The sequence below is a fragment of the Podarcis bocagei genome (genome assembly GCF_964188305.1).
Source record: "Podarcis bocagei genome assembly, chromosome: 10".
NCBI lineage: Eukaryota > Metazoa > Chordata > Lepidosauria > Squamata > Lacertidae > Podarcis > Podarcis bocagei.
In genome coordinates, this window is record NC_138135.1 from 8,748,204 (window position 1) to 8,773,943 (window position 25,740).

At 46.2% G+C, this 25,740-nt stretch overlaps 1 protein-coding gene across 1 annotated transcript in view; it reads right to left on the minus strand.

Annotated features, from left to right (window-relative positions):
• Nucleotides 1–25,740, minus strand: part of LOC308596891 (uncharacterized protein) — a 233,865-nt gene that overhangs the window by 137,177 nt on the left and 70,948 nt on the right. The window contains exons 21-36 of the mRNA XM_081212195.1: nt 25,502–25,692; nt 23,215–23,346; nt 21,138–21,155; nt 17,869–17,895; nt 15,958–16,032; nt 15,084–15,164; nt 14,957–14,983; nt 14,016–14,060; nt 11,917–11,985; nt 10,520–10,615; nt 9,848–9,874; nt 9,005–9,058; nt 6,514–6,585; nt 4,499–4,558; nt 3,602–3,637; nt 1,602–1,646 (exon numbers count right to left, since the gene is read on the minus strand). Of these exons, the coding sequence (XP_081068321.1) occupies nt 1,602–1,646; nt 3,602–3,637; nt 4,499–4,558; nt 6,514–6,585; nt 9,005–9,058; nt 9,848–9,874; nt 10,520–10,615; nt 11,917–11,985; nt 14,016–14,060; nt 14,957–14,983; nt 15,084–15,164; nt 15,958–16,032; nt 17,869–17,895; nt 21,138–21,155; nt 23,215–23,346; nt 25,502–25,692 (1,055 nt within the window). The remainder of the gene's footprint in view (nt 1–1,601; nt 1,647–3,601; nt 3,638–4,498; nt 4,559–6,513; nt 6,586–9,004; nt 9,059–9,847; nt 9,875–10,519; nt 10,616–11,916; nt 11,986–14,015; nt 14,061–14,956; nt 14,984–15,083; nt 15,165–15,957; nt 16,033–17,868; nt 17,896–21,137; nt 21,156–23,214; nt 23,347–25,501; nt 25,693–25,740) is intronic.

Here is a 25,740-nt window from a genome sequence, read left to right on the forward strand (position 1 = left end):
GGTGAGCTTGCAAACATCTCACATTACACACTTTGCAGGAAAAGGGGCTGTGGGATTTTTTCCTCCCCGAGAGGGGCAGGTGTGGGCCGTGCACTCGGAACTCAGGTCTGAGCAACGGTCAGGACTCTCATTCTTGTGCTGGACAAGAACAGTTTTTAGGCCTCGCCGTTCTTTAATACATAATTTGGAAAAAAAGTGATGTGATGACCATCTTCCAACATCTGAAGGGCGGCCACATAGAAGATGGAGCGAGCTTGTTTTCTGCTGCTCCAGGGAAGAGGATTCAGACCAAAGGATTCAAACAAAAAGAAAGAAGAGTCCAACTAAACATTACGGGGGGAAATTCTGATGGGATGGCGGCTAACAGATTGAGGTTGAACCCTGACAAGACAGAAGTACTGTGGGGGAGAGGAGGTGGGCAGGTGTGGAGTACTCCCTGGTCCTGAATGGAGCAACTGTGCCCCTGAAGGACCAGGTGTGCAGCCTGGGAGTCATTCTGGACTCACAGCTGTCCATGGAGGCACAGGTCAAGTCTATGTCCAGGGAAGCTATCTGCCAGCTCCATCTGGTGCACAGGATGAGACCCTTTCGGCCCACAGACTGTCTCGCCAGTTATCGCCCGCTTGGACTACTGCAATGCGCTCTATGTGGGGCTACCTTTGAAGGTGACCCAGAAACTACAACTAATCCAGAATGCGGCAGCTAGACTGGTGACTGGGAGCGGCCACTGAGATCACATAGCACCAGTCTTGAATGACCTCCATTGGCTCCCAGTATGTTTCCGAACACAATTCAGAGTGTTGGTGCTGACCTTTAAAGCCCTAAACGGCCTCAAAGGCCCAGTATACCTGAAGGAGCGTCTCCACCACCGTCGTTCAGCCCAGACACTGAGGTCCAGCACCGAGGGCCTTCTGGCAGTTCCCTCAGTGCGAGAAGCCAAGTTACAGGGCAGCAAGCAGAGGGCCTTCTCGGTAGTGGCACCCGCCCTGTGGAACACCCTCCCTTCAGATGTCAAAGAGAACAACCACTACCAGACTTTTAGAAGACATCTGAAGGCAGCCCTCTTTAGGGAAGCTTTTAATGTTTAATAGATTATTGTATTTTAACATTCTGTTGGAAGCCGCCCAGAGTGACTGGGGAAACCCAGCCAGATGGGTGGGGTATAAATATTTTTTTATTATTGTTGTTGTTGTTGTTGTTGTTGTTTGACAGTAGAACGGACTCCCTTGGAAGATGGCGGACTCTCCTTCATTGGAGGTTTTCAACCAGAGGTTAGATGGCCACTTGCTTGGAATTCTTTAGCTTTGATTCCTGCACAGCAGGGGGTTGGACTAGATGACCCATGGGGTCCCTTTCATCTAAATATTCTAGCCAAGCCTTATCCCTGAAATATGAGTTTGGAGGGGGGGAAGTTATTGTATGGAAGAGCAATCAGTCATGGGGTCTACCATCACCAGTGGTGCAGCCCAGACACAACCCAGAATGTTGTAATCCAAAATATCTGAAACACACCAAGCTGGCAAAGGCTGCCTTGCCTTTAGCCTTTTGTTCACTTTTCCCGTTCCAGAACACCAGCCACATTGTTACCCTGCCATTCCTACCCTCAAGCCTGTTGGTCCTTCTGCGCCTGGCATGCCTTGTTCACCCTAAGGAGAGAAAAATGAAGATTATTATCCTCCAGCAAGTCATTTCTCATTGCAGAGGTCTGAACTAAATAGGGTAATATGAGGTGGGTTCACACCCCTGCCCCTAGTTATTTGGAATGAAATAAAATAAAAATATTTGAAATTATTTCTTAAAGCATTCAGCCCTCCTCATATGCACCAGTGAAAGAGAGAAGGTGAGAATTAATTAGGAATATAGGATTACAGAAATGAAGGTTAATAGACTTTAAGTTAAATCAGATCAAAAGGCAATTCACAGAAAACCTGATTGCTGTTTGTTCCAATTCAGCACTAGAGATGGGGAAGGGAGAAATGGGGGGGGGGGGAATGGAGCTGTGGATTAACCTTTAAATTGACTCACATAGTGTCTTAAAAAGCAGAGACATCACCTTGCCAACAAAGGTCCGTACAGTTCAAGCTATGGTTTTCCCAGTAGTGATGTATGGAAGTGAGAGCTGGACCATAAAGAAGGCTGATCGCCAAAGAATGGATGCTTTTGAATTATGGTGCTGGAGGAGACTCTTGAGAGTTCCATGGACTGCAAGAAGATCAAACCTCTACATTCTGAAGGAAATCAGCCCTGAGTGCTCACTGGAAGGACAGATCCTGAAGCTGAGGCTCCAGTACTTTGGCCACCTCATGAGAAGAGAAGACTCCCTGGAAAATACCCTGATGTTGGGAAAGATGGAGGGCATAAGGAGAAGGGGACGACAGAGGACGAGATGGTTGGACAGAGTTCTCGAAGCTACCAGCATGAGTTTGAACAAACTGTGGGAGGCAGTGAAAGACAGGAGGGCCTGGCGTGCTCTGGTCCAGGGGGTCACAAAGAGTCGGACACAACTAAATGACTAAACAACAACAACCTCTGTCTCTGGTTTCCATGTTGGAATACATAGATGGTCTAGAAATTGTTGGCGGAGATCATAGACAACAGTGTCCATACAACACAGTTCAAGAAAATAAAATATTAAAATCAACAACTGCAGGCTAAAAGCTCTTCACTCAGGCAGAAAAATACCCTCTCCCCAACCCACTGCCCAAACACAAGACTCCTGGGAAAGACTCCTGCCTGGAACCCTGGAGAGTTGCTGCCAGCCAGTGTAGTGCAATATTGAGCCGGATGGACCAGTGTTCTGACTCATTCCAAAGCAGCATCTTATGTTCAGGGCAAAACCAGCATTTTGAATTGAGCCCAGAAATGAATCGGCACCCAGGACATCAATTTCACCACCTGGTCCCTGTTAGCAATCTGGCTACTGAATTCTGCCCCAGCTACAGTTTCTGAACTATCTTCAAGGGCAGCACAATGTATAGGTCATTGCAGCAATCTTTCCCAGTAGTGATATATGGAAGTGAGAGCTGGACCATAAAGAGAGCTGGACCCAGTAGTGATGTATGGAAGTGAGAGCTGGACCATAAAGAAGGCTGATCGCCGAAGAATGGATGCTTTTGAATTATGGTCTGGAGGAGACTCTTGAGAGTCCCATGGACTGCAAGAAGATCAAACCTATCCATTCTGAAGGAAATTAGCCCTCAGTGCTCACTGGAAGGACAGATCCTGAAGCTGAGGCTCCAAGACTTTGGCCACCTCATGAGAAGAGAAGACTCCCTGGAAAAGACCCTGATGTTGGGAAAGATGGAGGGCACAAGGAGAAGAGGACAACAGAGGACGAGATGGTTGGACAGTGTTCTCGAAGCTACCAGTATGAGTCTGACCAAACTGCAGGAGGCAGTGGAAGACAGGAGGGCCTGGCGTGCTCTGGTCCAGGGGGTCACGAAGAGTCGGACACGACCAAATGACTAAACAACAACAAACCCAGAGATCAGATTATAAGTGCAATTAACCAAGAGGCCCCCTTACAAAAAATGAAGCTGCTACCGCTTCCTGATCTCAGCCAGGTTCAGTCAGATTTGACAAGGCATCATTCAAAACCCACCTTCTGCCCTTGGGATCCGGGAAGGCCTGTCGCTCCCTGAAAAAGAAACAGAGACAGGAGTGTGGGAGATTTAGCAGCCCAATCCAACACTGCATATTCTTGCTACTTAGTAAGTTTAGGGGTATGCAACCATAGAGCTGTATTGCTGATAGGCAGAGACTCAGACCATAGAAATGTGATTGGTAGAGAGGGCTCTGTGTGATGTCATTTCCCCTCCTCTTTTGATCAGGAAGAATCAATAAGTATTTCCTGTTCCAATAAAAAAAATAAAATCCTTCCTGTAGCACCTTAAAGACCAACTAAGTTAGTTCTTGGTATAAGCTTTCGTGTGCATGCACACTTCTTCAGATTTTTTTTATTTTGACTATGGCAGACCAACATGGCTACCTATCTGTAACTATTTCCTGTTCCTTCACTCTCCCTCTCTCTTCCATTGACCAGCGATGGAGAAAGACATGCCCTTAACTTGCCCCAGCTCAGACAAATGCCTGAGACTGCTTCTACTGTAAATATAAGCATTTTGCCTGCATAGCTTTTACTGCTACTGTAGCTGAGAACCAATGCAAGACTATGAGTAAGTAAATCCTATTTTAAACTTTACAGTCGGTTGTCTGATTCTTTGTTAAATGGGATAAGGGGGAGCCAGATTCCTTCGTAGCTGGGCCTGTTCAAAAGATTGCTTTATAGCCTAATTTGATGTTTCAATTTGCTGCTAAGAATGGGAATTTAAACTCTGTTCAACTCATCATGGGAGGGGTAATTTTCTCCTACCTATTAGAACCCACCACACAAAGAGTTCAGCTTAAGTGTTACAAAACAGACACCTTTCAGCATTCCATGAGCTGCCTTGGACCTCTTTGTTCTGAACGAGAAAATTGTTCCAGAGATGAAACCCACCTTGTCTCCTTCTGCTCCCTTTAAACCAGGAGTCCCTGAAAGGCCAAGTCCTACCTCGCCCTGAAAAAGAAGCAGGGAAGCACATTCAGAACACTGGAAGTGTGTGGCAGTTGACTTGGTTTGCACTGAGAGACGGATCTACCTAATTTGCACTTCCTGAAACAATATGTGATACTTCTGTAAACCTTGGGCTTCCCTCAAGTCTGCTGATCCATCCCTCTTGGGCTTGGGTGCTACTCTTTGGGCTGCATAAGCAACAGCACTCACTGCATGAACTGTTAAGTATAATTGTTTAATCCAATTGTGACGGCTTATAGATTTTAGCAATAAAGATTCATTCTTTCATAATTGTTTAATTGACATTGAAATGGAGAATGCCTGTATGTGTATTGCTAACAATGGGGATTTTCCATGGCAGCATACTAAGAGCTTCATGAGGTCTAACTGAGTTAATGATTAACTGGAAATATTCTCTGCTCTAACACGTGAGTGTTTAACCTTAGATCACATGATTAAGGTATTCAATTACAAATCAACATCTTGATGGGAGTTTTGTTCTGTTTTGAAGAAAGTTCCGTAAGTAAGGTTTTTGACAATACTTATGGGTCTGGACAGTGTTTTATTCCAAAAGGAGTCCATTTTTATACATCCTGTTGCTTTAAGCTATGCAATATTAACATCTGCAATGAGAACATCAGAAACAGAGGGGGAATAGAACAGGACACATCCTTCAGAAAGCAGTAAATCTTTGGGGAAGGATCATAGCTCAGTTGCAGAGTATCTGCTGTGCGTGCAGAAGGCCCAAGCTTCAATCCTCAGCATTGCCAGGCAGGCCTGGGAGAGAGACCCCAGTCTAAAACCCTGGACAGCTGCTGCCAGTCAGTGTAGGCAGTATTGAGCTGGACAGACCAATGACCTGGCTCAGTATAAGTGTGATGGCCTGGGAATCTGATTCAGAGGCTGAACCGGAGGAATCCCAGCCTGCACATGAGTCCCCGCCTCCAGGGCCGGCTGAGCCAGGGCAGGGGCTTGAATCTGAAGGGCCCGCACCTGTGCCGGATCCTCAGGAGCAGACACCAGATGAATCCACTCTGGCTCCGGAGGTGATCGAGGACCCACTGCCTGCAGGTGCTCCTCTCCCAGCCCTGTCAGGGGAAGGTGAGGTTGCCTATGGGTCCAGTAACCCTCCAGCCTCTCCTGAGCTGCAGAGGCTCAGGGCAGAGAGGCGGAGGGAACTAAGTTCCTGCAGGAGGAGTGCTCGCCTCTAAGCCAGGAGAGGCGAGTCACCTGTGGGCCGGGACCACCCTAGACCCCAGAGGAGATAAAGGCCAGTCAGCCCAGTCCCAGGTTGCGGGAGCAATGACGTTGGAAACCTGTTTCTGCCAGCACCCAGACCTGCTTTTCCGGAGTTCCTGACCACGCCCGGCTTCTTGCTTTGGACCCCGCTTTGCCCTTGGTGGACAGTCTCCAGACCCTTGACCCAGGACCGGACTATGACCATGCCTCACGGTAACCCCCCCCCCGGGACCAGCACAATAAGGCAACTTGCTATGCTCATAAGAACACAGGAATAGCCTTGCTGGATCAGTCTGACGGCCATCTAGTCTAGCATCTTGTTCTCGCAGGATTTCCATTTCTTGTTGGTTTTCCACCAGGCACCTGTGGAAAACCAACAATCAGGATTTGAACACAAGACCCCTCCTGTGGCATTCAGAAGCAGAGCAGAGCCATCATGGCTCGTAGCCATCGACAGGCCTCTCCATGAATTTGTCAAATCCTCTTCTCAATCCTTGCCTACTGAGGGATTGAGTTCCGTAGTTGGCACTGTGTGAAGAAAGACTCTTTTATCTCCCAACATCCAGCTCCATTGGATGTCCTGCAAATTCTAGTGTTACGACAGAGGGAGACAAAGTGTTCCCATCAGTTTACGCCTGTGTCCAACACAGGTAGACGGATCCCAGCAGATCTTCCCAGGAAGGTCTCTCCACAGCTTTTCACACTAATAAAAGCAGTACCTTTTCACCTTTTGGTCCAGAAGCTCCAGGACTACCATCCAGCCCTATCGGGCCAGGTAAGCCAGCTTTCCCCTGTAAATTAAAAAAACAAAACAAAATAGATTAGGAAAGGTTTCCACACCTGTTGTACCTGCGCACCAGGCCAAACTCAGAAGCAAACGATTGTCTCTTCCCACCTTGCCAGTATTGATGGGAGTTGCAGTCCAACAATCTCAGGAGAGCACAGGCTCCCCACCTGTGGTTTGGAGCCAGGTGAGCAAGGAAAAGGTGCCAGGTGGTTTTGCTGTAGATTGGCAAGGCAGTAGAAACAAGAACTCCAGCCCTCAGGTTAGGTTGCTAGAATGCCAGATCTAGTTCAGCATCATATTTGGAACCAAAGAATTTGTTGGAAATCTGAATACGTGCCGCTACTCACACAGAGTCAATTAGGGTTTGGCAGACAGCCAAAGCAATGTGAAGGAGTAAGTCTGCCTGGTGATGCACAGGCATGGAGACAGCTCTATGATTGGTCAAGCTCTCTCATGGGAATAATGATTAATGGCCTACTAATTGGAATGTGTTAGTGAGTGGTTCAGTTTTGAGTGTAGGAGTTGAGAGTTGTGTAAGAGAGAGCTAGTCAAAGATCCGTGTGCTGTTCTGTTCCTATAAATAGTCCACTGTATATAATAAACACCTAACTACAAGTTGCTGGTTCCTGCTTTGTCCATCCTGTCTGCAGCCAAGTTGCCAACTGCTTCCGTGGATTCTGCGTTGACTCTGCTAGGTCTGGCTAAGGTCCTGCAACTAGTCACAAAGTTGCGAAACACCAATAGGTTTTGCCAATAGAATTGGAGAGCTGGAAGGGAGACTAGGGGTATCTAGGGTCAAGTCCCTGCAAAGCAGGAACCAGGACCAGAGCTTGCTTGCTTTCCTTTTTTTAATAAAAATTTTATTTGATTTTTTGTTCAGACACCGAGAAGGAAGAAGAAGAAACAAAAATACAAAGGAAAATGAACACAATATTATTTACAAAACAATAAAGCAAAAATTGGTCTTTGAACAATAGACCCGACCTTCCGTCTATTCCTTACTTCAATTATATATTGCTTGTTGCCAATATACACTTTTATCCTAATTTGACTAATCTTTAATTTATCTTAAATCTGATGTCTTTCTTAAAGCTACTACTGAAATTACTCGAATGCTGCGACAGTTTAAACTACTGTAATTATTTTTCAAATATACTTTTTTGAAAGTATATTTTGAGACAAGTTCCCGTTTTGGTTTATTCTTTACTTTTTCTGATAAACTATCTAGCTCTGCATATTCTATCAATTTTTGAATCCATTCATGAATAGATGGGATTTCATCACTCTTCCATTTTGCAGCAATAAGAACTCTTGCTGCGACCATAGCATATAAAAAGATACCCTTCTTTTTTTGTGGGATATCTAAATCAGTAATTCCCAGCAGATAGGCTTCTTGTTTTCTGTTAAAAGAGATCTTTAACATTTATTGTAATTCTGAATGGATGTTCTCCCAAAATACCTGGATTTTATTGCACAGCCACCACATGTGATAGAGAGTACCTGATTTGTCTCCGCATCTCCAATGATTACTTGGGACCCCTTTGTACATCTTTGAGAGTTTCCAAGGTGTTAAGTACCATCGGTGGTGCATTTTTAGAAAATTCTCTCTTAAAGCATAACAATTTGTGAATTTCCAATTATTTCCCCATAAATTTTCCCATCGGGACCAGAGCTTTCACACAACACAAAAGCCACATCTGGAAAGCTAACAATACAGCACGTTTAATGCTTGTTTCCATGTTGTTAGAATCTGGGGGGAGGGTGTTTGCAGGTGACAAAATCTGGGGCATGCGGTTCTTTCTTGCTGTTTTCAGGGGGCGGGGCAGAAGCAAACATGTAAGGAAAGAGTGAGGAAGGCGCATCATTGTTGTTTGTACCACACCAGGACCACTGGTGCGAATGAAATGTTCAAATATATAAAAGGATGTCGCATAGAGGAGGGAGAAAGGTTGTTTTCTGCTGCTCCAGAGAAGCGGACACGGAGCAATGGATCCAAACTACAAGAAAGAAGATTCCACCTAAACATTAGGAAGAACGTCCTGACAGTAAGAGCTGTTCGACAGTGGAATTTGCTGCCAAGGAGTGTGGTGGAGTCTCCTACTTTGGAGGTCTTTAGGCAGAGGCTTGACAACCATATGTCAGGAGTGCTCTGATGGTGTTTCCTGCTTGGCAGGGGGTTGGACTCGATGGCCCTTGTGGTCTCTTCCAACTCTATGATTCTATGATTCTATGATTCTATGATTCTATGAAATTTAGCACAACCTGCCAGTATAGCGGTAAAAAAAACCTGTGGTTCCAACACGTGACTGGTACTGCGAGGTGAAAGAAACATCGGGAAACGGGGCAGAAGCGCTGGCATTATCATCTAGAAAAGAATCGCAAAATTCCTATCGTCTGAACACACCCTGAAAGGTCACACTCACCAATTCTCCCGCTTCTCCTTTCTCTCCCTTGACGCCACTCTTCCCTCGAGGTCCCTGTGGGGAACAAAGAACCGTTTTGTTGCCTCAGTCGCACGGCGGGTCTCTCGCAGGATCTGAGCTGAGGATCGCTTGAGGGGACCACAGCACTGATTTTTGGAATCGTGACTTAAGAAGGAAAGAAGAGCCTGGGTGCCAGCTCGGACCGAGGGAGGCCCATCTGGTCCAGCAATCCTGTTCTCAAAGGGGTCAACCAAATGTCCCAGCAGGGAGAGCTCTGTGGCGCTCAATTCCTGCTTTGGGGTTTCCCGTTTGAGCCAGTGTGGTGTAGTGGTTAAGAGCGGTGGACTCGTAATCTGGTGAACCGGGTTCGCGTCTCCACTCCTCCACATGCAGCTGCTGGGTGACCTTGGGCCAGTCACACTTCTTTGAGGTCTCTCAGCCCCACTCACCTCACAGAGTGTTTGTTGTGGGGGAGGAAGGGAAAGGAGAATGTTAGCCGCTTTGAGACTCCTTAGGGGAGTGATAAAGCGGGATATCAAATCCAAACTCCTCCTCTTCTGGTTGGCCACGGTGAGAACAGGATGCTGGACCTCCAAGTGGCGCAGCAATAAAACAACTGGCACATTTGCAAAGCTAAGCAGTGTCCGGTATGGTTTCAAACTGGATGGGAGACTGTGTGCTGAGATTCTTGTATTGCAGGGGCTTAGACTCGATGACCCTCAGAGTCCCTTGTGATTCTATAATTATTTGAAGGGTCCCTTTGGGTTGCTCTACCAGCCGGGCTCTACTGACGTTCTCATGACAGCATAGCTTGAACGGGTGGTAAAACAACCCGGCACTTACCCTGACCCCAGGGTCTCCTGGCTCACCCTGGAACAAAGAGAAAAGAGGTGGTTGTATTATTTATTATTTTTAATTGAATTTATATACTGCCCTATACCCATTGGTCTCAGGGCAGTTCACAGAATAAAATCAAGATTTAAAACAGCAAAATACCTAATAAAATAAAAACAACCACCCAATAGCCGCCCACAACCACCACGAAAAACACATTTTAAAAGGGCATAGGATGTAAACTGGATCAGCCAAAGGCCTGGTTAAAAAGGAACGGTTTTGCCTGGCGCCTAAAGGTGTATAATGATGGTGCCAGGCAAACTTCCCTGGGGAGAGCATTCCTCAGACGGGGAGCCACTGCAGAGAAGGCCCTGTTCTTGTGTTGCCACCCTCCGAACCTCTTGAGGAGGAGGCACATGAACGAGGGCCTCAGAAGATGATCTCAGGATCCAGGTAGGTTCATACAGAAAGAGGGGGTCCTGGAGGTATTGCGGTCCTGAGCCATTTTGTTGTTGTTTAGTCATTTTGTTGTGTCCGACTCTTTGTGACCCCCTGGACCAGAGCACGCCAGGCACTCCTGTCTTCCACTGCCTCCCGCAGTTTGGTCAAACTCATGTTTGTAGCTTCGAGGACACTGTCCCACCATCTCACCCCTTGGCCTGCTTGCAGGCACATACACACCTTGACTGACAATCCAGGTGGTCCCTGCGGTCCGGGGAGTCCGGGCAAACCCGGTGGTCCTGGCACTCCGGGAACTCCTGGCTGCCCCTTGTAACCCTGAAATGGTTTAAACCAAACATCTAAACAACTGTCATGGATGCAGAGGATAACAGCTGGGGAACCCCCAAGGGAAGAAGGGCTCAGAATGTGGGAGCTGTTGGGACAACAATGGGTGGTCAGAGGGAGAAGGGGGAGCAGACTGGGAGGAGGAGGTGTTGGAAACTGAAGAAGCAACAGGGTTTAGGAAGCGGGCAGAGTCTGTGGCAGAGAGCAGTTCAGGCTCCAAGGCAGAAGTGGAGGCTGGAGGCAAGGGGGGCCAAGAGGGAGGCAGGCTACTGAAAAAGCCCAGGAGGTCTTCCCCTCCTGCTGCAACCAGTTCCCTTCCTTCCTGGTCTACCAGCATCAGGAGAGGTATGAAGAGGGCAAGGCAGAGACAGAGAAGGCGGCGAAGTCTCAGATTGCTTGGGAAGGACCCAGGAGAGGAGGAGACTTAGGCAACTGTGGGAAGGCCTCACTGGGGCAAGATCTATTGGGAGGAATTGCTGTGCTACCTGGACGCCTGGTCTCCTGAGCAGTTTGTTCCTTTGAATAAAGAGTTCACAGATCCTGCGTGAGTTATTTCTGACCTGCTCTTGGCAGCCACCCAACAGCAACACAGCCTCCGTTGCACTACGAGGCTCCCCATCACTACCTATGTTGCTCGCGACAGCCTCTTCTCATTGTTACGATATAGAAGCAATGCGGCCGCGAGCAGCTGCTAGCATGAAAGCAAAACATAATGGGAATGTTGGGACTGTTCCGTGGGAACAGAGGGACAGTCTAATCACAGTGCTGAGCACCGGATTTAGCTCAGAGTGTAATTTGAACTGTACAGGAAGTACAGGAGGTGGAGTTTGTCTCTCTGCTGTTGGAGTCTGAAGAGAGCAGACGTGTTTCTCTGTAACGCTGCAAAGACAGAAATAAAGGCATGTAAATACATTTCTGTCTATCTCTTTCCCCTGCCTGGGGGCAGGGAAGAGTGGTGTGTTCTTCTCACGCTTGAGGAGGATCGCCGATCGTGACCTAGCAGACAGGGAGGTCAACAGGAGATCAAGCCAGCTGCCAGTTTCTCCTGAGAGGCAAGATTTCCTGACACTCATCCCATACACGAGGCATCTGACCCACCAGCAAGGGATGGAAGCAATAAACTCTCCTAGGGCTCAGAGTCAGAGGGAGGAGAGAGAGGAGTTCAGTAAACTGTGTTGAATTCAGAGTCTGGGCAAAGCCATGTCCAACCTCTAGATGAAACAGGATATATTGGGGAGAAGGGTCAAGTGATAGAAATATTAAGGAGGACAGACTATTTTGCTCCTACTTACAGGCGGTCCAGGTAATCCGTTTTGCCCTGGAATGACCTCCATGCCTCCTAGGACATATCCCGATTCCCCCTGCAGAAGAGGAGATGCTGTATTTACATGCTGCTAATCAGACAGACACGGGTGGCGCTGTGGGTTAAACCACAGAGACTCTTGGGCTTGCCGATCAGAAGGTCGGCGGTTCGAATCCCCACGACGGGGTGAGCTCCCATTGCTCGGTCCCTGCTCCTGCCAACCTAGCAGCTCGAAAGCACGTCAAAGTGCAAGTAGATAAATAGGTACCACTCCGGCGGGAAGGTAAACGGCGTTTCCGTGCGCTGCTCTGATTTCACCAGAAGCGGCTTAGTCATGCTGGCCACATGACCCGGAAGCTGTACGCCAGCTCCCTCAGCCAATAAAGCGAGATGAGCGCCACAACCCCAGAGTCAGTCACGACTGGACCTAATGGTCAGGGGTCCCTTTACCTTTTTAATCAGGCAGATTGCAGGTCTATTTCCATGGGGAAATACTAAAGAAACCCAAGATGACAAAAAAAGGGAACAAATTTGAATTAGTTCACATTTTAAGGTGAACTGACCTATGACTCAGCTATACAGCTGCAAATACAGTGGTACCTTGGTTCTCAAACTCAATCTGTTCTGAAAGTCCGTTTGGCTTCCAAAATGTTCAATTGGCCCCGGAAACAATGCTGATAGCCAAAACGAATGTCTGGCTTCCGGAAAACATTCGCAAACCGGAACACTTACTTCTGGGTTTGCAGCGCTTGTTCATCAACCAAGCCGTTCAGGAACCAAGTTACCACTGTATAACGTTTTAAGTGAATTATACAGATGGGACACTAGAGGGTGATGGTGAGCTTATGGGAAATTCAATATATATATTTAAAAGTTTTTTAAAAATAAAAAATGCATTTTCACACAGAGTATTGTATATATGCCTAGATTCAGCCCTGATCTGCATTTTCTGAAATGACACGAGAACTTGCGCCTTAGGGAAGTCACCTCGGTGCTGCTAACGCAGCGGTTTCGCATCACCAATGGAGGTACGCCCCATCGTCTCTCAAGACAGTTGGATATCAACAACTACTACAGAAAGGCTTGTTCCTGGCCACAGTGATCCGTGCGACAGTCACCTCCAGGCTTGACTACTGTAATTCGCTCTGCGTGGGGCTGCCCTTGAAACTGTCCCACAAACTCCAGCGGGTGCAGAATGCTGCAGCGAGGCTCCTCACATGGTCCCTGCCATGGGAGCATATTCACCCAGTGCTTTACCAGTTGCACTGGCTCCTGGTGGAGTATAGGGTCAGGTTCAAGGTGCTGGTCCTGACCTTTAAAGCCCTTTGTGGCTTAGGGCCCTTGTATCTACGGGACCGCCTCTCCTGGTCTGCCCCGCAGAGGACCTTAAGGTCCATGAACAACCATAGTTTAGAGGTCCCGGGCCCTAAGGAAGTCAGACTATCCTCCACCAGGGCCAGGGCCTTTTCAGTGATGGCTCCGACCTGGTGGAATGCTCTGTCCCATGAGACCAGGGCCCTGCAGGATTTAACCTCCTTTTGCCGGGCCTGTAAGACAAAGCTAATCCACCTGGCCTTAATTTGAATTCAGCCTGATCTTTTATTTCCCTTCCCTTCTCTTCCCTCCCCCTCCCCTTTTACCAAGATCACCCGCTCTGAGACCCCACAGCTAATTCTCCCCTGGCCTCCTCGCTGGCCCACGTAGGACGAGTTCAGCCAGCTAGCCCTGGGGATTATCTAATTGATTTTTGAATGTTATTGTGATTCATGTTTTTATACTGTATTTTATGCTGCTTTTATAATTAAATGTTTTAAAGTGTTTTAAACTTGTTGTTAGCCGCCCTGAGCCCGGTTTTTGAACCGGGAAGGGTGGGGTATAAATAAATATTATTATTATTATTATTATTATTATTATTATTATTATTATTATTACCCGCCCTTTGGTCCCACACTTGGAGATGGTACATGGAGAAGGGCCTGAGATGATTATCTTAAGGTCCAGGCAGGTTCGTGCGGAGAAAGATGGTTTGCACAGTCACACGCACATCAATTGTGTCATCAGGATTTAAAAGGCATACAGGAAACTTACTCTATCTCCTTTTGGCCCTGGAGGTCCTGGGTATCCCGGAGGCCCCTAGAACGTCAAGCAAAGGATAGAGGTTTAGGTTCCTGCAGAAACAGAGAACCGGAAGACACCAAGAGATCTCATGCGTTGCCTGAGGCGAGGGACAAGATGGGGCCTTTAACTCCATTCCATGCATAGAAGCTGACTGGATGGCATATGAATCTTACTTCAAGATGGCTTCTCCTACAGAAGTCTAAAGCCAGAGGACTCTGAAAGACCACTGTCTGCACCATCACCTCACTGTGCTTAACACTAAGGCCAACCCTAATTTCTCTCCCCATAACTTCCCTACTTCCTGGGGCCTCTACTCAGTCTTCAGCCTGTCTTCCACATACAGTGGTACCTCGGTTTATTAGCTTAGTCCATTCCGGAAGTCTGTTCTTAAACCAAAACCGTTCTTAAACCGAGGCACACTTTCCCTAATGAGGCCTCCCGCCGCCAGTGCCCTTCCACCATTCGGATTCCGTTCGTGGACCGAGGTAAAGTTCCCAAACCAGAACACTACTACTTCTGGTTTTGTGGCGTTCGTAAACCGAATTGTTTGTAAACAGGACTGTTCTTAAACTGAGGTATCACTGTATCTCCTTTTGGTTTCAACAGCAAACAAAACCAGACAATGTTTCCTTCCCTCATAAAAACCAGACTTCAAGCATCCTGTATCGACGCTCCCCAAGCATTCCAGTCTGGCCAAGCATTCCCAGAGGTTCCACCATAAGCAAGAATAAAACGACACAACTTGACTTAGTTTAACTCAGTCAATCAGAGGTGCTCAACGGTCACATGCAAAAAGACGGTGCAAATGTGCAGGAAACCTGTAAATGCCCACCCAAAGGACTAACAGGCTTTTTTAAAAAATTGGGAGGGCAGGACACTGGTTGGGAAAAGGGTTCATACGACCAACTTACATGATCCCCTTGAATGCCAGGGAGACCCTGTCAATCAACAGAGAGAAAGAATAGTGGATGTTACAAAGACTGGAGACAATAAGGCAAACCTTTCAAAGGCACTTTCAATTCAGACCCAAATAGCTACCATGAGTCCAGGGGAACCAGGAGGACCAGTTCGTCCAGGCCTGCCAGGCAATCCAGGAATCCCATCTTTGCCAGGAAGTCCCTAAATATCAGGGGGAAACAGCAGAGTTGAAATGGAAGGGAGTCTCTTAGGAAAAACGTGTGCTGCTGCTGGAAGCATTCTGAAGGACGCTGTTGAAGGAATAGGTTTCCCATTCTAAAATCTGACTGTGCAGTCAGTCTGAAACGGGCCCCAAAATCCCATTTTTCCTTCTCCAAGGGTGCATTAGCTAAAAATCATTAACTTGAGCTCTTGAGCAAATGTATAACAAGAACACAGCTGTATAAACAAAGCTCTCTCCTTTATCAGTCTGTGACGCCTAATGAATGGCCTTGCCAGTTCCAAAGTGGAGCAGGGATGACACATCTGGGTCTTATCTTACATCCTGACCACAATGACGCACAGAGCAGAATAAACTCTTTATCTGAAGCAAACCTCGATGTCATTTGACTCCTTCCTCCCTGTTCTGGGAGCAACGCTCACCCTACTAATCGGTAAAGTCTAATAAGGCTACACTGTTACATTTACAGTTCAGTGGCAAAACATCTCAGGGCGGTTTGCAGAATAGAATGCAAGATAAAACACAGCAAATCATTAAATCAAAACAACAAGACAATAACACCCCCTTCCGACAGACCTATTTAAAAGGCTGTAGGATATTAATCAGCCCAAAGGCCTGGTTGGAGAGGAATGTTTTAAAAATATATAATAAAGGCACCAAGTGAATCTCCCTGGGGAGAGGGGAGCATTCCACAAACAGGGAGCCACTACAGAAAAGGCCCGACACTCGTGTGTTCATGTGTTGACGCAAAACCCAGCCTGTTCCCTCACTTACCCGCTCTCCTTTTTCCCCCTTGGTGGTGAAACTAAACGGGTCGTAGCCCCCTCCTGTGCGAAGACCCGTGAAGCTCTGGAAAGGAAAGTCAGAAAAGGAGTGTCATTTAAGATGCTGTTCTCATCCTCGCTCCCCAAGGTCAAGCCATCTGCTTTTTAGAAGTCGATTGCATTTGCAACACAGACTGTATACAGCAGGGTGGGGACCCTGGGAGCCCTACCCCGGTGTTGTTCGAGCTTATTAATAAGGCAACCAAATCCAGGCTGTTTACCTCCCTGCCGCATCGGTACCTATTTATCTACTTGCACTGGCGTGCTTTTGAACTGCTAGGTGGGCAGGAGCTGGGACCAAGCAATGGGAGCCCACCGCATTGCAGGGATTCGAACCACCAGCCTTCTGATCGGCAAGCCCAAGAGACTCAGTGGTTTAGAACACAGCGCCACCCGCGCCCAGTATTTAGTGTATAGTGTCCTTTCCTGCATATTCAACAGTGCTGATATGCCTTCCAGATAATTTGAAAATGCAGGGCTGTAAGTATTGGTGTTTTGCAGCTCTGACCTGTTGCAGGACCTTAGCCAGACCTTAGCAGAGCATACACAGAGCTCCAGAAAGCAATCAGTTGCAGGCAGGATGGACGAAGCACGAACAAGACACTGCTACTAGTAACTTGGTTACTTAGAGGTGTTTATTATTTACAGCAGACTCTACAAGTTACTTAAAGGGTGGCGCTGTGGGTTAAACCACAAAGCCTAGGACTTGCCGATCAGAAGGTGGGCGGTTCGAATCCCCATGATGGGGTGAGCTCCCATTGCTTGGTCCCTGCTCCTGCCAACCTAGCAGTTCAAAAGCACCTCAAAGTGCAAGTAGATAAATAGGTACCGCTCCGGCGGGAAGGTAAATGGCGTTTCCGTGCGCTGCTCTGGTTCGCCAGAAGCGGCTTAGTTATGCTGGCCACATGACCTGGAAGCTGTACGGCGGCTCACTCGGCCAATAAAATGAGATGAGTGCCGCAACCCCAGAGTCGGCCACGACTGGACCTAATGGTCAGGGGTCCCTTTACCTTTACCTACAAGTTACTATATACCACATTTTTCGCTCTATAAGACGCACCAGACCACAAGACACACCTAGTTTTTGGAAGAGGAAAACAAGAAAAAAAATATTCTGAATCTCAGAAGCCAGAACAGCAAGAGGGATCGCTGCACAGTGAAAGCAGCAATCAATCCCTCTTGCTGTTCTGGCTTGTGGGATAGCTGCGCAGCCTGCATTCGCTCCATAAGACTCACACACATTTCCCCTTACTTTTTAGGAGGGAAAAAGTGAGTCTTATAGAGCAAAAAATATGGTACATGAACAGATACGGATCTTAGCTAGCTCTCTCTTAACAAACTCCAAACAACTCTCAGACTCCACACTGACCAACACACACTCCTATCAGTAAGGTTATGAGTCATCATGCCTGTGTGAGACCTCAACCAATTGCAGAGCTGTTTCCAAGGTCCCATATCTCTAGGCAGATAACTCCTCTCTGCTCAGTCATCCTTGGCTTTCGGCCAGTGCTTAGTTGACTCTGTGTGAAGCTGCACAGAATGGCAGGTAGTCAAAAAACCCAACAGTAAGTGATTTGTGAAGATGACATTGGGCTACATCTCCCATCTTTCCTAACTATTGGCCATGCTGTTCAAGGCTGATAGGAACTGGAGATCAGCAACATCTGGAGATGCTCAGCTTCTCCATCCTTGTGGCAGAAGTCCTAGGTTCTTGTGGAGCTCCGTTCTAGAGGGGAATCTCAACCCAACCTCAGCAGACCCAAGCATGGTGCTAACAGAAAGCGTGTTGTGCCTGTGAGGTCTCTTCCGTGGGCCTTAAAAAGACAAAACTCCTTCCCCAACCTACTGGAACATCACTTACCACATCTCCAGGTGGACCTTGGTCTCCCTGGGCAAGGAAGGAAAATGAGAAAAGACATAGGTTCATAGAAATGTAGGTATTATAAGCGTAGATACAGCGAAGGAATTGAGAATGCTATTTATACACGCAACCACAGCTGTGGGAACATCACTAGCCCAACATTGGAAAGGAGATAAGATACCATCTAAAATCGATTGGCAGACAAAATTATTCGAATATGCTGAGATGGCAAGATTAACAGGAGAAGTTAGAAACCACGACGACCAAAAATGTAATACAAATATAGACAATATTTAAAAGATCGTTGCAAATATTTGAAATCTCTGGCAGGCTTCGAATGTCTCCTGCAAAGTGACATAAATTATGGATCTAGATTCAGGTAGGTAGCCGTGTTGGTCTGATGCAGTTGAAATATATATAAAAATAAAAATAATTGTCCAGTAGCACCTTAGAGACCAACTAAGTTTGTTCTTGGTATAAGCTTTCGTGTGCATGCCCACTTCTTCAGATATATGGATATATTGGACAAATACAATCTTGTTGTCGTTTAGTCGTGTCCGACTCTTCGTGACCCCATAGACCAGAGCACGCCAGGCACTCCTGTCTTCCACTGCTTCCCGCAGTTTGGTCAAACTCATGCTGGTAGCTTCGAGAACACTATCCAACCATCTCATCCTCTGTCGTCCCCTTCTCCTTGTGCCCTCCATCTTTCCCAGCATCAGGGTCTTCCAGGGACTTCCAGGGAATCTACTCTTCTCATGAGGTGGCCAAAGTCTTGGAGCCTCACCTTCAGGATCTGTCCTTCCAGTGAGCACTCAGGGCTGATTTCCTTCAGAATGGATAGGTTTGATCTTCTTGCAGTCCATGGGACTCTCAAGAGTCTCCCCCAGCACCATAATTCAAAAGCATCCATTCTTTGGCGATCAGCCTTCTTTATGGTCCAGCTCTCACTTCCATACATCACCACTGGGAAAACCATAGCTTGAACTGTATGGACCTTTGTTGGCAAGGTGATGTCTCTGCTTTTTAAGATGCTGTCTAGGTTTGTCATTGCTTTTCTCCCAAGAAGCAGGCGTCTTTTAATTTCATGATACAATCGTAATACAATCTAGATACTACTTAATATGCAGTAAATATAGGAACCACATTCGGGTGGAGGGAAGTCTTAGTAATTTACTTTTTTATATGAATTTACATTATTTCCAACATTCAAGTATTTATTTATCTATGTATATTTTGGATGGAAAATTACAATATTATTATTATTAATTTATTTATTTATTTATTTCTTCCCCAGCCACTCTGGGCGGCTTCCAACAGAAGGTTAAAAATACATTAAAACACCAGTCATTAAAAACTTCCCTAAACAGGGATGCATACCCCAATTTTTTGTAATAAAGTTTATATGCAAAAAAATAAATAGATTCATAGAAATGTAGAACTGTAGAGGAAGGAGAGACCACAATCTCCTGAGGGAGACTTTTCCACTGCAGAACAGCTCCTACTATCAGAAAGCACTTCCTGATGTTTAGTCATAGGAACCGAGGGCATTTTTATGGGAGGAATTAGTTCTGCGGCATCAGCCTTTCAGAGCAAGGCATGGGGGCAATTCAGTTGGATTCACAGGCTGTCAGACCAGGAACAGCTCAATCCAAGCAAGAAGTTGCTCAGAAGGAGGCGCGAGATCCGTCTCATCAGCTTTAAAGGAGCCCATGGGATCCTGTCCCCTGACAGCAGCAACACAACCTGTAATAGGTATGAGTTACTCGTACGTAAGCTGGTGCCTTTCTCGGTTAATTTGCCTTGTTAAACCTTTCTGACTGCACAGCCCCTTCTCATCGTGGCTGCCTCAGTCACTGGCAGAATCCGTCAGTGGGCGTTTCTTGAACCTCTTCCAACATAAAAGTTGTTTGACACCCAGTCTCCTCCTCCTCTCACTGCGCGGGAGTCTTCTGCGCAGGGAAGGCGTGGGTAGAGGAGGACCTGGGCTCTCCTCACTGATGTCCAGTGAAGAGTCCTGGAGCCCTCTCTCCGATTCCCCCGTCTGCCCCCCTTTATCCCTGGTGTTGCGCTGATTGGCTTCCCCCTCTACTGAGCTGTTTCTCCCCCTGCTGCTGGGTCCTTCGCCAGCATCGTCTGGGAGCCTCCCCTTCGCCTCTCCCTCCGATGTCAGTTCCCTGACACAACCCTTTGCCTAAATGCCTCTCACAGTGGAACCCGATTCTTCCCTCCAGGATGGTTTCCAGTCACCATCCTTTTAACTGTCTGGGCTTTCCATTGCAGCCTCTTTCATTGCTGAAGAGGCAAGCCACGTTTCCGTTTGAGCAGTACGTAATTTATTGTGCGGGAAAGCTGCTTGCCTCATCGGCAATTGTGCAGGCTCTGGCTCATTTGAAGTTGTTGTTGCTTCTTAGGGCCCTTGTATTTATGTGACCGCCTCTCCTGGTCTACCCCGCAGAGGACCTTAAGGTCCATGAATAACCATAGTTTAGAGGTCCCAGGCCCTAAGGAAGTTTGACTATCCTCCACCAGGGCCAGGGCCTTCTCAGTGATGGCTCCGACCTGGTGGAATGCTCTGTCCCATGAAACCAGGGCCCTGCAGGATTTAACCTCCTTCCGTCGGGCCTGTAAGACAAAGCTAATCTACCTGGCCTTTAATTTGAATTCAGCCTGATCTATTATTTCCCTTCTCTTCCCTCCCCCTCCCCTTTTATGAAGATCACCCGCTCTGAGACCCCACAGCTTTCTCCCCTGGTCTCCTCGCTGGCCCAAGTAGGACCAATTCAGCCAGCTAGCCCTGGGATTATCTAATGCTTATTAGATGGACTTCCCCTAAATTGATTTCTGAACTTTGAATTTTATTGTTATTCATATTTTTATACTGTGTTTTATGCTGCTTTTACAATTAAGTGTTTTAAATTTGTTGTTAGCCACCCTGAGCCCGTTTTTTGAACCAGGAAGGGCGGGGTATAAATAACAATTTATTTATTTATTATTTATTTATTATTTATTTATGGCCTCAGTGAGGGCCTGGAAAGGTATTTAGGAGCACTCGTTTCCCTAGATCAGTTTAAGAGCAGCTGGGTGATCTCATAAGTAATGTTACAGCTACAGTATCCTAAATATTTCTAGTCCAGAGTCTTAATTCATAATCTGCATTCTGTAAACAGGTTATCTGTTTAGCCTCTGGTGCTTCCAAACATTGTGAATCCAGAACAAACAAACAAAAAACACAACCCAAAAAACCCTGATCAAGTTATAATACTTGCCTTCTCGCCTTTCTGCGCCTGCAAACAGAGAACAGCAATTATTATTGTTGTTGTTATTATTAGGCCTTTATTTTATTCCACCCTTCAGCCAAAAAGGGCTCCCAGAGTGGCTTTCAAGTATTAATGAGGCTCTGACTTCAGGTTTGCAGTATAAGAGACGCAACACAAAAGGAAAGGGAACTAGGAGGGAAGAGGAGGAAATCGACCACAGGAACTAATTCTTAGTTACCGAGATCTGGAATGGAAATATTTGAAGAGAAGCAGGCCCAAGTTTCCCATCCAATACATTTACATTACAGCGATTGTTCCACTGGCATAGCAATGATGTATGATTTTACCCTCCGTATAATTAGGATTGCTCTGCCCACCTCTCCCTCATATTTTTGGTCTCGTGCATTTTAATCCATAGGCAGCTGCCTGTATCTACACTTTATCTCCATTTCCCAACTTGCTTTGTGCAACGGCGTATTCTTCTTTCCAATTTCCCTGCAATTACATCTCGGACAAACCTCCCTCTCTCCATCCCATTTCTTAGAATGTGCCCTATCATCTCCCAAGACAGACGGATGCCAACAACTGAATTGCCTCTTCATCGTAATTGGTATCAGTCTTTGTCCCTCTCCCAGGCCGTCCATTTCCCTTTCTATTCAACTCCTTTCACCTATTCTGTTTTTCGCCACCAGTTTTGCAAACGTCTCTGTTGCTCACACAGCTTTCCATTCTGCCCACGCTGCGCTTAATAAGTGTGTCTTCCTCGTTCCCTTTTTTCAGGGGTCATTTTATTCCCATCCGGGGGGAAATGGCAGGTATAAATAAATATAGAATGATAATTTTTCTTCCCATCCCATTTCTCATCTCATAAAAATGTCACATTCACTGTATACAACTTGCATTCAGGGGGTGAGCTGGTGTGGAGGACTCCCTGGTCCTGAATGGGGTAACTGTGCCCCTGAAGGACCAGGTGCGCAGCCTGGGAGTCATTCTGGACTCACAGCTGTCCATGGAGGCGCAGGTCAGTTCTGTGTCCAGGGCAGCTGTCTACCAGCTCCACCTGGTACGCAGGATGAGACCCTGCCTGCCCGCGGACTGTCTCACCAGAATTCTTCCAACTTTTCTTGTTCTTTTTCTCCTTGTTCTTTCTTTTTCTTTTTTCTTTTCTTCCTTTTTTCTTTTGTGTTTTTTTATGTGTGTGCTTATCTGAAGTGTGTATGTATGTATGTGGTTGCAATGTTTTGCTTGTATTTTGTAATAATTATGCTAAATAAAAGAAAAGTAACAAGAAGGTGGGCAGGGAAGAGAGGAAGTAATTTAAAAGGAGTGGATTAGCAGAACGAAAGACAGAGTTAGTCAGCGAGGACTAAAATTCATATTGTTTTTCAATACAGTGGTGCCTCGCAAGACGAAAAGAATCCGTTCCGCGAGTCTCTTCGTCTTGCGGTTTTTTCGTCTTGCGAAGCAAGCCTATTAGCTGCTTAGCGGATTAGCGCTATTAGCGGCTTAGCGGGCTTAGCAGATCGGCTGATAAGCGGTTTAGCGGCTTAGTGGATCAGCTGATAAGTGGCTTAGCGGCTTAGCGGATCAGCTGTTAAGCGGCTTAGCGGCTTAGGATCAGCTGATAAGCGGCTTAGCGGCTTGGGGGAAAGGGGGGGAGGAAAAAACCCCCGCAGAAACTCGCAAGACATTTTTGTCTTGTGAAGCAAGCCCATAGGAAATTCGTTTGCGAAGCACCTCCAAAACGGAAAACCCTTTCATCTAGCGGGTTTTCCGTCTTGCGAGGCATTTGTCTTGCGGGGCACCACTGTATATAGATATTGCATCATCATTGCTTCTTTTAACATCTTATATATTAGAATTCCACGGAATACAACAAAATGCATGCAATGCAGAATAAAGAAAGCAAGAAAAATTCAAATTCAAAACCGTGCAGCATCTAGCACAGTGCATTGCAATTGCTACAACAGGCAGCCAAGCTCCCTGCCATCTCCCCTCAGCAATTTTCCACATGGTCCTTGGGTTGGGGGGTGGGGTGGGGTGGAGTTAGGGATACCCTGCTGTATTGAATCACTGGCTGGCTTACTTTTGAGCACCGTGGGTCACAGGGTCCTTGAGGGGTCTGAACCATCAGGGGAACTGCAGGGGAACTGGAGACGGGTACCGCCCTCTTTGCATCCACAAGCCCTTCCACCTTGTTCATCTCCTTGCTGGAAATCTGAGCACAAAGAACGTTGGATTAGGCTGGCCAAAGGCAGTTGAGGTATAACCTCTTCCCTTTTTAAAAAGATATATATATATCTTTATTGGTTTAAAATACAAAGATACAAACATACAGCAAAGGCAAGGATTTCAGATTTAAAGGCAAAAAAAGAAAAGAAAAGAGGGGGGAAAGAAAAATTTTGTAACAAAGACACAAAAAAATGATATAAAGGGGGGGGGGACCAAAGATTTATATGACATTATATCTATTAAATAATTTTATTTTTTTTGCAAAAAACTTCCAATCTTTCTCATTATACTTTTTCTGTTTTCCTGGTATTATCACACAGTTTTGTTTTATATCCTTTTTCATTCATCCCACTATAATGTATGTATCATTTATCTATTATTGGCAGGTATCATTCTAATTCTGCTAAGATGGTATCATTTCTGCAATATAATCTTATATATTCCTTACATATTTTTCCATTCTCCATATGTTTTCTGGTTTAAAACTCCCCTGACTTTTCCCGTCAGCTTTGCCAGTTGGTAATACTCTATCATAAGTGTCTGCCAATCTGTTATTGTTGGTGTTGTTTCACTTTTCCAGGTTCTTGCTACAAGTATTCTTGCCGCCATAATTGCGTACATAAACAGTGGTCTTGTGTTGTTTTTAACTTATATTGGTAATAATCCTAATAAAAAAATCTCTGGTCTTTTTTTAACAGTAAATTTAAATAATTTCTTGAATTCGTTGTAGATATTATTCCAAAATTCACATATTCACAAAATTCACAAATTCACAAAATTCACACAAAGTATAACTTCTTCCATTGGCTACAAGGAAATGCTTCTTTCAAGGCTAATTCCAGTGGGGGCAGAGGGCCCTGTTGGTGCCAATGAAGGCCTCTGTGGACACCTGCACACCCCACTGCCAATCCATGCTTCACAGAGTCTTTTCCTCACCCTCATATCGCTGTCCTTTTCTGACAGCAGGATGACAACTGACTGCATCTCACAATTCCCAGTTCCTGGCTCCCAGCTCACTCCTCAAGGGACATATTGAGCCCTAATCTACACACTGATTCTGTGCCGCCACCCCCCACTCCCTGCCAAAAGACCCAAATCCCTCAACTGCATTTGGGTTTTGACCTTTAAAGCTCTATGCACAATTCAGAGTGTTGGTGTTGACCTTTAAAGCCCTAAACAGCCTCGGTCCAGTATACCTGAAGGAGCGTCTCCACCCCCATCGTTCTGCCTGGACACTGAGGTCCAGCTCCAAGGGCCTTCTGGCGGTTCCCTCATTGCGAGAAGCCAAGTTACAGGGAACCACGCAGAGGGCCTTTTCGGTGGTGGCGCCCGCCCTGTGGAACGCCCTCCCACCAGATGTCAAAGAGAGAAACAACTACCAGACTTTTAGAAGGCATCTGAAGGTAGCCCTGTTTAGGGAAGCTTTTAATGTTTAATAGGTTATTGTATTTCAATATTCTGTTAGAAGCCGCCCAGAGTGGCTGGGGAAACCCAGCCGGATGGGCGGGGTATAAATAATAAATTATTATTATAGTATTATTATTATTATAGTTAATTGTTCTCATCCCTGAAGAATAAACCACATTATGGACGTGTATTTGGGAAGGGACGGAAACTGGGGATGGGAGGGAGGGGGAAAACAGAACTTTAAAAACACTCATGACCTTTGGATTTAGTTAACATGATCTTTATCTAATACAAACTGGGAAATCGATGGAAGGGAATTTGAGTCCAACTTAGGAAAGAATCTAATTTTTTATAAAAGATGTTATATTAAGATGGTAAAGAGGGAAATAATAACTTGCTGACATAATTATGGAAATGGGGATGCATGAAGGGGGGTGGGGGGAAGTCAAGGAACAAGGTTAAGAAAGTAAGATTCTTGAAATTATGCATGGTTTTGTCTTTGTCTTTTCTGTGTGTGTTATGTCTTTATAAAATGTGAAAAACCAATAAAAATTTTATAAAAAAAAATAAAAAAAGAAGAATAAACCACATTTGCCAAATTCCCCCCTTCTGAGCAAACAGAAGGTACGTGTTCCCCATCTCCTTTTCGGATCTGGTCAACCTACCCTTTAAAAGACCTCCAGAGGAGATGCAAGACGAAGAACTAGATGCTGATCAAGGAAAAAGACCCTCACCCCACTTTCCTGTGGCTTGGCAACAACTTGCTGGGACCCAGAGCAAATGGCTTCTATGAGCTCCTTGAGGATCAGCGGGAGATCGTCAAAAGTGCCAGCGTAGAAGAGGTTGTTCAAGTTCCGATGCAACAAGACTCTTTTCAGTTCTTCCGGGTCAGCCCCCGAAATGCCCACAGCGATCACGCGGATCCCTGGAGAGGGAGGAAATATTATGATGAGTCGCCGGGGGTAGCCTGAGC